The sequence below is a fragment of the Mya arenaria genome, chromosome 15, assembly GCF_026914265.1.
Source record: "Mya arenaria isolate MELC-2E11 chromosome 15, ASM2691426v1".
NCBI classification, from domain to species: Eukaryota; Metazoa; Mollusca; class Bivalvia; order Myida; family Myidae; genus Mya; species Mya arenaria.
The window spans coordinates 16,700,623-16,714,129 of NC_069136.1; the positions used below are offsets into that span (position 1 = coordinate 16,700,623).

Consider the following 13,507-nt stretch of genomic DNA (forward strand, 5'->3'; position numbering starts at 1 on the left):
ACAGGTGCAGTTAAAAAGCCACCTTGTTTGTCGATTATGGTCTATAATTTCAAAAAATATGAAATTTAACATGATCAGCTGGTGCTGTTTTGCCTCAGCCAGTCTCTGCAGTTCGTTTTAATTGCGGAGAGACATCGTTTTAAATTAAATTATATTCCTTTATCTTTTGAAGTAAGAAAAATGAATTTAAACAAAAAAACGACTAATTATCAGACACATATAACATGTGATTTTAAACTGTGCTGACATAGCGAATTCTAAAAATACATTGGGCGTTTTTGAACGGAGCATCTTCGTGATGACAAGCATGTCCAATGCTTAAACCATGTGTGCACATTGTATAATGTATATTTATTCAACAACATCGGTGCATAAGAATCTCTTTTATTCACAAACTAGTGATATAATTCATAGTCTAACATTGAATGTTGAAACAATAACATTGTATAATTCCATATAAATTCCACAAGTGGCTTTTTAAACGATAAAAGGTGGGGAATTGCACATAATTGATAACTTTAGATGACAAATATAGAAAAAAAACATATATCAAAAGATATATGTATTGTACAAACGCAAATTTTAGTATATGTAATTTTTTTAATGAGATCATCTTGTTTCAAAACACATTAATAACATGTACCATAACTATATGCCTACATACTCATACAAACATGCGGAATACATAAGATTTGTTAATCAAATGGATAATTCCCATATTTACATAAACACAACAATTACTTGATTACTGGTTTTCAAGACGTATGGCAAAAATTAGCAAATCTGTTAACAATAAAAACAAGTGTGATTTAAAAAATAAGCTTCCAAAACTGAAATTGCCCATAAAACGTCAAATGTATTTTTTGTCTCTTGCCTAACGGATATAAAATAGTAAAAACATACATAACTCACACTCTACGATTAAAGTTGGATTAATTCAAATGTTTATCCAAATATTTAGTAAGCATGCATATAAACCCGAATAAAATGTTCTAAACGCGATACGGTCGCGGATCATTTTAACTATTAGATCATTAGGGTAGAATGAGGTAGATTATGATGGGTGTTGTAAGAATATGGACAGTGCTAGAAGTAGACGTTGCACTATAAATCATCTTCATAAACATGGTGCCATTATTGTTGTTATCGTGGAGCATCTGTTGATACGAGAGGAGTTCCAAAATATCGAAGACAAGACTTCTTAAAGTCAGTTCGCTGCATCACTATGTATACTTAAACTAAATGTTTAAAATAAATATAGTACGATAATGTAACAATCGGTTTATTGTACTTGAATGATTGCCTTTTGATATTAAAACAACAGTTTTTGAGTGCGACAGTGCAATTATTGTGTCTGGATACGCTCAGTAAACCCATAATAATTGACCTTTAATTATTAATAAATAGATAGTAAACCCATACTGAGCCATTTCCGCGTAAATTTTAAATGGACAGTTATGACAATTAAATGTGTTTAAGTAAGGTGGTGCATTTTATCCAACAAATTTGGGTTAGTTAAAATGGAGAAATTGCTGTAATAATAAGAATTCCTCATAATGTTAAAGACATTTGTATTTCGTTGGGTTATCATTTTCTATGATATATGTGAGGAATACTGATTGTCCTCGATATTCTAACACTCCTCCGCGTTCATCCCTCCAGCGCGACAAGGACGCTGCCCCAATGCTGGAGATGTCATATCAGATGCAGACCAAAGTAGTTATTCCCCGTGTGTTTCAAAAGTGTTACGTCATTTACCGCTACTGATATTTCATCACCGGCACGAAGCTTCGCCAATGTCGCTATTTGACTCGCATAGTAATTAAAGTAACCCCGCGTCGCGTTTTTACGAGACTGCAAATTGGATGCGATTTCTATATCATCAGTTTCAAGTACGTTATACTTATGCAGTGCGTGTTTTATTTCGTTAGTACTGCTTGATTTTACGGGAACTCCTTCGTCAGTAAGACGTCGTTCTGTAAGTCCAAGAAAGGAGTATATGTAGTAAGTACCGCTTACAGGGACAATTAAACGGCCATTTTGGAACCTGACTCCGTATCTCTGAAACCCCGTTGTGTAATACAGGTCTTTGTCATGACGCCAACTTGTGACCGTTGCCATTGCATTATTACCTGAAATTTGTAAATCAGTATTAACAAACAAGTTAATCGAAATGTATAAATCAGGGTAATACAGCACAATGGGAAGTAACTATCTGACCTAAAGTAAAAAAAATAGAATTGAGTTATCTCCCGTAAATTAATTTGGTTTTGTCGTTAAGTCAACTTTGCTCAATCCCGTTTATTGTATAACACATATACTAAACATTTTAATTGCGAATCCAAAATGTTCACAGGCAAGTTTTCTTCGCTGTTGATTACAGGTAAATTCAACTTTATAAAGTTGATATCGAATTTAAACGGATCGGTTACGATTTAAAATACGAGATTTATTACAACGAAATGAGAAATGTAAACAATCGTTATATTTAAACTAGCAACACCAATTACCTTGCACATCTTCTTGTCCTTCACGGTTTCCAACTAATTTAGCTGAAGGCTTCATGTCCCACAATGAGTTTTTGTAGTCTGTCATTAACTGTACGTCGTGTTTCAAAGCATCTGCAATAGTTTATGTATTGATAGAGAGATCTTTACAATAGCTTTAAAACCACGTATAAATTTGTAGGACAGGTTATATAGGTCAGGTGTATTTATCTAGAGTATTACATTTAACCTACCCTATGTTCTGACTGAGATATTGATAGTTAAATAGGTCACCTTTAATGCAACGCAAATTTGTCAAAACCTAGTCAAGATAACAAACATAACGAAGCAGCTGTTAAAAGAAATCCGTTGCAGTTTGAAACAATTTTATTGAACTGATTGTACATGCATTCAAGTACTATGTATTATTAATATTTTACCTTCTATATATTTTTCCGTTTGAATTTTCTCCTGTTTCGTAGCAGCAGCAAATGAAGATGCTATTTCCTAAATATGATAACAAGGTCAAGTTTAATATTCATGAAAATGATAATAGTTCAACAAGTTTGTCTTGTTTCACACAGGAAGTATATTGTAAGCGGAAGAAAAGCGTTCTGATTTCTTTAAGGGAAATATTGAATACAATATATATGAGATCTATAAAATAAAAAAATAAAAATTGGCAAATATATTAAAGTAACCTAAAAAAACACACACATTATTTTATAAAGTAAACATGTTTATAATTGATTGGTATGCTACGACTGAAAAAACAATTCTGTTATTTTACCTTTTCAAATACTCCATGTAACAAACTAGTTGTTTCACCGCATTTTATATTTTTGTCATTTTTTTGCAGACAAATCTCTTTATCTGCGTGTATTTGCTTAATGTCAGGCATAGTCCAGACTATACAGAGCACTGCAATAAGAACTACAAGCAATAATAATAAACTAAATGTAGCCAACCCTTTAATCAATTTGAAAGACATGTTTCACATTGTGTGTTTAAACAGCGTTATGAGGATCGGTTAACAGCGGCAGCGCATTTATTTGTAACTTTAAAGCGGGAAGGCCGATTTTATTGTAACACGCTCAATTTACCTAGTATTAAGGTAGTACTTAAATTGATCATCGTTTAAGTTCAAAATACACAAGGTAGTTTTGGTTTTTTGCAATGAGTAATGCAAAACATATTTTGTTCCGTTTTCAGAAATTGATTAAAATGGGGGTCGGGGTTTAAAGCAGTGGTTTTGCGATTTTAGAAAATTGTTTAAATTTCTTTTCTTTTTTTTCCTTTTTTTGAAAGCAATTTGTATTTCATTTTTAGAAAAAAGATCGAGGTGATATTTAAAGGAAACAATATTTTTATTTGAAAGGTATAACATCGAACTTGAAGTACGAATTGGTTTTACAGAGGCTCAAAGTATTACGAACATATTAAACAATAATACTCACTAAAACAGTATCTGTAATATATTCGGCCAAATATTTAACTGATATAACTAAAATGTAATTGATAAATGTAATGCAGCAACATTATTTCGGGTAATGTGTCGTTTTTTGGTAAAAACAATATTTATACTTGACCAATGAAAAGACGAGTTTTGTAAGCAAAAAAGCGCTTGATTCAAATTTCAATTTTAATTAAAATAATTTGATCAATTTTGGACAATCGATTCGGAGTTTTCAGAACGGTAAAGCGCATGACAAAAATGTAATTTCTGTATTGTTCAGTTTACAATGACTTTCACAATTTTCTTAAATATCCTTTACGTACTGCAAAGCTTTTAAAAGGAAAGTATTTTTAAAACAATAAATAGTTGCCCGTGGTGATCTTTATTCTATTGATAATTTTGTATAAAAGAATAATGTGTTTTTTATACCGTAATGTTAATTGCTAAAGAAATCGAAGCGGTTTAATATATGAGTACAGAATAGAAAATATCAGACTGATACATTAGTACTTCTTCGTACAAGTACTATTTTTCTTGCGTTTCGCTTTAATTACAACATTAACATTCATTATGAGGTACCTTTTTATGGGTGTAACGTCCTGTTTTTATTCTCAACGGGTAAACAGAAACCCCCAGTTTAGCACAGAAAGACATGTACCTATTATTTAAAACTTGAACTAGATGATAAATTTTCGTACAGCGTTGTGATCATCAAATATATATGCAAAAACATAATCAATAAACATTCATTTTTCCCTTCATTTATTTCTTCATCTCACACGAAATTGATGCAATTGAAGTATCATAATATCGCTTGTTATGAAACCATTAGATGTTAGCAAACCAAAGCTCATGAATTTCGATGTTGAAGTTTTACTTTTGAAAGTATTTGCAGCTACACCTGTCATTGACAATACATAAATGACATCTTCGGAAATTGCGTTGTATACCGGCAGCTATTCCTAGAACGATGCATTTGCCACTTTTCATGGCCGTGGAATGCTGCTGCTACCTTTTTCAGTGACACGACCTATGCTGTCGATTCATATGATTCATATTAAGAACAAAAATGACACATATAAGAAGAATACGCACTGCCAGACTGTTTAATCCCAGAAAGGCTGTTTAAAATAGGTATATTTTGACACTATTATAGCATTGTATAGTATGTATAATTTAGTGCAATTTTAAATGGATAGTTTTATCTCACTATAAATGTTGTCTAATGTATGTAAAAATTCTTAGGAAGTTATAATTGAAGTTTCTTTTTATCAACTATAATTAAATCTGATCATAAAACTCACTTCCACGAAATCAAACGCTCTCAAATGTGTCATTGAAAAAAATATAAAAGCTTCAATATCAAGGGTATCCTTTTATTACAAGGACATTTACATGGACATCCCCTTACTTTAAGGTTACATATATTTGAAGTTTTATCGAAGCCAATGGTACGCAAAATCTTTAATAATAAATGAAGAGAAACATTTTTAAAAGCAATGCACCGATGAACAATCATTATTCTAGTGACATAAATTTGAGTTTTAACACAATCTCATTTTATTTGTTCAGAAATAATACCTCACTCTGACTTTGTTTTTATCGTTTTGGAATGGCCAAATAACTGAAAAATGCCCTTTTGCAATTTCAATTCTTACTCAGAATAATAAATTTACTCCTTGCTAAAATCCTTACCTCATTAGCGATACATCTATCCCAAATCTCCATCAATCATATGTTCTTTCTTTGCTTGTTTCAAAAGTTAATGCATGTTCATACAACATGCAAGTGACATAGATAATGTTCAAATAATAAACAGAACCAAACTATAACATTTGACATAGCTCTATGTGTGAACCCGTTATAATCGAGTATTTAAAGCAAAATATAACCAGAATTTTGAAGCGACAGTCTATCGAGAGTATTTAAGCGACTATTAAACCCGGGATTTTAAGCAACAATTTAATTTGGTACACACAATTATACTATGCTTGGGCTCTTTGTTTAAGCCTCTTGGCTGACTCTGAATGAGAAATTTTGACTACTGGGCTTTTCACTGTAGTTTTCTTTGTATCATGACTTTGATATTCGATATATGTGCCTTTGAATAAATCAAGACATCACGGAAATTTAATATTCATAACTTAATTTATTTCATACCTGATAAATTTAAAATATTCAAAAATTGTATATGTTAAACCTAAATATTTGACACCGGACATAACCCCCGTATTACACACGAGATACAAGGCAATAGACAAGTGTGTCAATATGGACTTGACACAACCAAGTCTGAATATTTACATTTAACACTTCATTCCTTAACGATGGTTGTTGTTTATCAATTTCACATTATTTCTGTTTAAAGTGCAATGGCATTTCCCATCGATATCGCGTGCGTTTGTTCGATACTTCTGTCCTGTCATTGGGCGCAATAATACCAATGGGCGGGGCATATTTACTACGGAACTATTTTTTCAATGAAATCGTAGTAAAATTATTGGCAGCATGCAAAACTGTAATTTGCAGTAAAGCAGTTAAAACAAAATAAGCAACGATAATTTGATTGATATTATTGTAGATGATTTTATGCTGGATGGAACAGTTGAAGAAATATTAAATTACAATGATGACGACTTATTTCGGAATTTGGAATTGACATTTCGTAAAAATCGAGCATCTGACAAAACATGCAATTGAGGAAATGAAACAAGAACATATTGTAGTGCACCTAGCAACGTCCATACACCGTATTCCAACATGATTCATACACCAACTGATTCTTCAAAAAAATACTCGACAAGTAAATTGACTGGAATTTCTCTCCACTTTGAAAATTCGATCGTGACTTAACAAACGCTGGTATCGGGTATTATCGCGAGATATAATGAGAACTTTGTAGGTGGCGATATTTTTGTTGTTTTCTTGTTATTGTTAATTTTTCATATCTCAAGTTGTATTTTACTAGTTGTAATACAGTTATAATACGTATTTATAATATACTTGACCTTTAAAAGATAGGAAATAAACATATAAATAAGGAAATATTTTATCTGCGCATTCATTGTTGTATAAAATTAGGTTACGATAGCTGTTCTAATTAACCCACCGTTGAGAACAACGAGAGAAAGAAAAAAGAGAAAATGCTCTTGAATATTCTATTTACTTAAGCAGAAATGTAGATTTTAATAAATGTAAATATAAGTATTAAAAGTAGACATGTTGCATTTTATTAGGGTATGGTATGCAAAGGTGCAATTCAAAATGCTGGTGGAGTCCTTCCACCCATTTTGAACATCCCCCGTCGTCGTCGTCGTCATCATCATCATCATCATCATCATCATCATCATCATCATCATCATCATCATCATCATCATCATCATCATCATCATCCTTTAATTTCATAAGATTAACTTTTATGAAATACTTTTATGCTGTCAAAAATCATCATTTAGTTGAAATATTTGAAACAATGATAGTACATGGTTAATTGGATACACACATGGGAACAAGTCAGACAAAAGTTTGCGGACGTGTTTTTCGCATTATTTACGTGTTTTAGCATTATTGACTGAATTGTGTCGTAGGAATTATGCTCCTTTGTTGAATTGAACAGATAACCAACACTCAATTTGTTAAGATTAACTAACTGTTCAAACCACCCTTCCATTGTGCAGGTTTTTGGGGTATTCTTTATCCCTGCGCTATCTCACTTACATTTTTTATCATCTTAGTTGTCTGATTTGATCTATTCTACAATGCCTGTGGCTTTGAAAATAGTTTAATAAGAAGATGACAACCATTGTTTAGTCACCACTTATGCATATACCTTGACAAAGTGTTAATAAAATAAAATATTGACTAAATCATTAATATTAGATTGAATATGCAAATATACACAATTATTAATACTGTAATACAATAACAAGAAACCTAAACCGTTGCAAATCCTTTGTTCAGCAAACTGAACGATTTCCCATGTAACCTAATCTTGAACAGCTTGCTTAATCGCGTTATAAAACCTAATCAAATTGTATGCCTTTGAAGGACACGACGCAACATGTTTTCAAAATCAAACGCAGACAGTTAATGTCGTTTTGGTCGAATAACATCGCTAATTTAATGCATATACAAAACGTTTTGCTTCTAAAAATTATGATCGCATTTATAGAAATTAAAATAGGTGTAATAAGGTCCCTTGGACGCTTCTTGTTACCTGACCACCACTTGGCGGTGTTTAAGATTATGTTTACTTGCACACGGGCCATACCAATGTGGTGAATGCTCCTATACGAATATTAGTCTTTTAAGGTTTTAAGAGCATAGTGCACATACAGAATGAAATCCTGGTTAGAGCTTCCCTGATTCTTAAACGTGCATCAGTGTATATTGTATCTGTCACAAGGGACCCCCGTTTAATGTCTCTCTCGAAAGACGTAGTATTTAAGTGTAGTATCGGGGAATCGAACCTGCGACCCCCTGTTTGACAGTCAAGTATGTTGCAACTAGACCAAGGATCCACCACACTGTCGACAAAAAAGACTACTGTGTACTTAAGCACGCTTAACTCACCCATTGTTTATAAACAATGGATAGGGAAAGGTTGACACCTTTCGATACGATATTGACAAACTAATAATGTTTATTATGTTATGTAAACACCGAACACAATCAGCGAACACAATCGATCCAGGACATAAGTTTGAATAATGCTGCCAGTGTAACAGCAACAGAAGCAGTAGCAGTGACAGTAATCGCAGCAGCGTAGTTGTAGTGGAAGTGGTGGTGGTACCATAAGAACTGTAACTATAATACCATAAGAACTGTAACCTAGTACACACGTGTCTATGTTACAAGGCCTGTCCAGGAATGTCAGGCAACTAGGAAGGGCAAACATTGCAATCATTAATACAATCGCATTGAATGCGGGTTAAAGAGGTCAAATATTTGTATAAAATTACGCACACATTGCATTACTTCTTTCAAAATGCAATTCAAGTTTAAACGTCATTCATCATAAAACATGATGGTTCATTATTGCAAACCAAGTTTGCAGAAAAAAACAATAAGAGTAGACAGCTTATATTTTATTTTCATTTGAAGCAATGGCTATTTACAAAATGCATGTCTACACGAACAGTTGAATTATCTGTGTATATAAATAGGATAAGTGTATGTTTCAATTTAAGATAGGTAATATATTTCACAAAGTGAGCCTTTAAAGTAATATTTCAGTAGTGGCTTTGGTGTTCACGAGGTGATATATATATTGCCATCTTACACTGAAGCAAAAACATAAGGCTAATTATTTTACAAAAGCAAAATTAAATTACTATTAAACAGAAAACCCACGCACAATTTCAGCCAAATGACGTCATACCGGAAACAACATTAAATAATGAAATTATGTTATCTTCCCGAAATTGTATGCGTTTGTAATGCCATTTCTTACATTTAGACAGATCACATTTGAGAACACAGTGAAATTATATATCGAAATATTGTATACCGCTATACTTAAATACACCAACGCATGCAATAAAAGTGTGTTTGTCCGCTCAATTAAGGAGCAGTTCACTTGACTTATGATACACTTTGATTATTGAGCATGCTAACAACCGATTTTAAATCCGGACGCCATGCAGGAAGGCGATCCGTCAATTTAACTAGATCCTGTTAACTAGAACTTTGTATTCCAGAACAAGCCCCGTGCAGGGCTCGAACCTTGCACCTTAACCTCAGTAGATGAAAGCAATAACCACTTGGCTACGGAGGCGATATATGTCAGAATATATATATATATGTCAAGATATTGTATTTGGACTGAACCTGGAAGGTACACAAACACATCTTTCAAATCCTGTACATCATTAAACTGTGATGCCCCTTGTCCCTAGCAATGGACTGCATACTTGACGTGTGTAAATGAACGCTTACCCCTTCCTTAAATTGAAACACGCCCCCTGTGCTAATAGATTTAGTTTTTGCTTGGCAACCATCATGCATCACATTTCTCATCAAAGTTGTCTTTGCTCCATTTGCAGACCTATGTACGATTGTGTGCTCTAGTTGTGTAGTTTCCGAGTTATTTCTTTTTGCTTTGTTTTCTGGGTTTGTGACCGCAATTTGAAAGGTTAGGTAATATAGGCCAGTTTCGGCAATATGTACGGATCCATCATTGTATGACAAATATCCTTTCTGGCCTGAATTTACCAATGACAGCCAATGCACCTTACCGGAACCTGAAACAACATGTATGAGTATAATTTTCATTTATGCTATCAAAAAGTAAGATTATATGGTGAATACCCTACTTTAAAATGAGTTGAAATCACTTCCCAGTTAATTTGAAACATTTACAATTTACAATACAATTACAATACAATACATATACAATTTATTTAAGTGATTTGAAACTTCCTCGTTATTGTAACAATAGCCAGAGCAAAATGATCATGAATGGAAATTGAAGCAAGAAGTTTCTATACACAGGGTTTTCAATGTTTTAGAACTAAACTATTATGCACCTTTTCCTTGTGTATTGTTTGATATCCCATGCAGCTGTATTGACGATATTTCCCTAGTTTTAAGGCATTTTTCATTTCCGAGAAGTTCAATAAGACCTACAACAAAATCACTGAATGTAAACACATTATCATTATATTATAGTTCAGAATTGTTAAATAGAAATAAAGCAATGGAATTCAAAGATGAATCCATATCATCATTGAAATTACAAAATCGAACAAGAGAGTCAGATATTAACCTACTCACTTGATTTAGTATGCAGCCCGTATCTAGCTCTTCTCTTAATGTCCTGCAAAGAAGGAATAATGTACAACAGAAATGAAAGCAATTAGTTCAGTACTTTCTGATGTCTAGAGGCTCTTTCCTGTTGTAAGGCTTCCTTACCTGCATCAATAAATACCACAAATATGCAGGAATTAAAAAAAAAACATTGATATATATACGTATGACATTCATCATTTGTCTAATGCATATTAGCATTAACTTCTTTTATATCAAAAGGTTATTTAGATTGCTAAATAATGATCAATCGATCTTTTATGAAGACTCTAACTATACCTCTTCTATTTCCGTTTTCAGAACACTTTCTACGTCTCTACATGGCACTCGTTCCCCATCTACATTTGCAACAGCAGGGTCGCAAATTGTAGAAGAATATTCATCCAAGATATAAATTCGTTTATATTTCCAGAGCACAACAACACTTAACAAACTTCCAATCTGTAAAATAGTCAAGATCAAAACAAAAACACTAAGTGATTTCAACACTTCCATTCCGCTTATGTATGCTATGTTTGCATCGTACAAATATTAGATATATCAGGTATGTGAAGTGATTTTAAACTATTTTAAGTAATTTGATGCCCTAAACTATATCATCCGTGGAAAGTAGGTAATTGCATTGATTTTAAGATAATACCGCGTTATTCACAATCGCTTTAAATTAAACATCCAGCGGAGGGGTAATTCCCTTCGCAACTACTCGTTTTAACAGGTTTAAAACGGCGGTTTTAAACACTGCCTTATAACAATGCTTGTCTTTTGTATTTGTTTTACGACCCGGCTATGGAATTTAAAAAGCGGTTAGGTCAACTAAGATTTTTTTAAAATTTCAATTACAAATTTAGAATAGACGTTGGGAAACCTAGCGTCATGAGCTTTGTTCGCTGAACTAAAACAATTTGTGATATCTTTGTACACCCTGATATCATTGTTTGATACGTAAATGATTGCTTTCGTACCTCTTACAATAAAATGCCCAAAAAGCGGTAGAAGGTTTTTTGAAAAATAGACGTCAAGTACAGTTCAATGATATATAGGTCCGGTCTAAGTCAGAGCATTGTCCAGTATGCTTCTGCCAATTTTGATATGTGTCTGAGAAATGCCAGTAAAATCAACATATTACTTTGATATGGTCTAAAAATGAAAGATAGGGGAGTAAGCGGAAGTGAGTAATACCTCGATGTTTTGTAAATGGTTTAAAATATGTCACTAGACTATAGGATCATAACATTTGTTATAGTACGCTACAAAAAAAAAAAGTTATACCGTTTATGCCTTTATTTTAAAGACAGTAAGTAGAGGATTATACTTTGTTCGTTTCGCAGACTCAGTTTTTATTTACAATTCCTTTTTTTTTTCAATATAGTACAGCCAACAAAAAATAAGCAAGCACCTGAAAGTATAATGATGATTATATAAAAAAAACATAACTCCCCTGCTCGAGTTAAAAACCGCTTCACAATATCTTCAATACGAGAAAGGCTTAACCCAGCGCTGCACAACATGTACTTAATCGAGACTGACCGTTTTTATACGTAGTTCAACGGATCTACCACAGTCCCTGCAAAGCGCTTGGCAAATTCCAAGCCACGTCTTTAGATTTTTGTTCTTCGTTTTTCACAATTTTAGCCGCAATAAGACGTACTTTTCCGTTCTTATTCATGTCCCCCGCACGGACAAACCCAATCCATCCCAAACCTTTATGCAAGGACATATCCGTGTGTATGAATGTGCCATTTGCCTCGAGTTACGTCGCATCTCAAATAAACAGATCTACTTTAGCCAGCCAATGCGTTACCCAACATATCCTAACAAAAGACGGTGTCATACCTGCGCTGCGCAACATCTCATAAACGAAGTCAGTTACACTCAAGGTACACCGTAGAAATAGATGAAGATGGTTCATTCCCGTGCTACGCAACATCTCTCAAAGACATGGCAGGTATTCAAAAGGCCCGCTCTTTCTCATAAACCATTAAGTAAACGAGGTTGGGCCCGGTAAACCCCTCGATAGGCAGCATCTGCATGACGTTGTCGATTGTATCAACGCTATGTAGTAGCACATGCGCTAAGTTCTATAATTGGCAGGTCATCTGGTTTCGAGAGCATTCTCACTCACACATCGCAAAGCTTATACTCACAAAGCAATTATTCAGGAGGCGCGCTTACCAGCGCGCAACAGGTCCCAAAGAGGCATACTCACTCACACCAAAACACAAATCAAATGTTTTGGTAACTGGGACTAAAGCACTTTTGATCTTTAAAAGTGCCTTTTTTACTAATTTAATTACATTTTTGACTAGGGACTCTCAACATCAGAGGGCCATGAAAAGATAGCAGAAAAGCTACAGAACCTGCCTTTTACTTATTAACGGTCCTAATAGTTAGAGAATGATAGTTGCGTCGCATCAATAAGCTTTATTCTGATCTATTTATTTTCAACAGTTTCAGTGCCTTTTATTCATGTTTGAAAAAGGAAGTCTTTTGGCGTGTTGATTCTAAGACTTGTCGTATGTACATAGTTTGCGTTTTTACATGGATGAGACTTTGATTAAATTTTAACTCTTGCATCCAAGGAGACAATAAGTGCGTATGTCAGTATAAGAGGTCCCGAAACATATCGCAGAAGAGTTATTCAGCAACAGATTGGTTAAAATAGTTTTAATAATCTTAAAGTTGACAGAAATAGAATTAGACGTTTACACTATGTCATTATAAAACAAAATAAGCAATTTACTACTACATACACATCTAA

At 33.4% G+C, this 13,507-nt stretch overlaps 2 protein-coding genes across 2 annotated transcripts; both read right to left on the reverse strand.

The window, feature by feature from the left end:
- Window positions 1–377: 377 nt before the first annotated feature.
- Window positions 378–3,497, reverse strand: LOC128220400 (tumor necrosis factor ligand superfamily member 11-like). The gene is made up of 4 exons (XM_052928775.1): window positions 3,277–3,497; window positions 2,927–2,993; window positions 2,511–2,621; window positions 378–2,132 (listed from the first exon to the last, which is right to left on the reverse strand). The coding sequence occupies exons 1-4, from the start codon at window positions 3,475–3,477 to the stop codon at window positions 1,696–1,698; spliced, it is 816 nt and encodes a 271-aa protein (XP_052784735.1). The 5' UTR covers window positions 3,478–3,497; the 3' UTR covers window positions 378–1,695.
- Window positions 3,498–9,032: 5,535 nt separating this feature from the next.
- On the reverse strand, window positions 9,033–11,424 carry LOC128220696 (uncharacterized). The gene is made up of 4 exons (XM_052929194.1): window positions 11,029–11,424; window positions 10,717–10,759; window positions 10,470–10,565; window positions 9,033–10,184 (listed from the first exon to the last, which is right to left on the reverse strand). The coding sequence occupies exons 1-4, from the start codon at window positions 11,242–11,244 to the stop codon at window positions 9,796–9,798; spliced, it is 744 nt and encodes a 247-aa protein (XP_052785154.1). The 5' UTR covers window positions 11,245–11,424; the 3' UTR covers window positions 9,033–9,795.
- Between the last annotated feature and the right edge of the window lie 2,083 nt (window positions 11,425–13,507).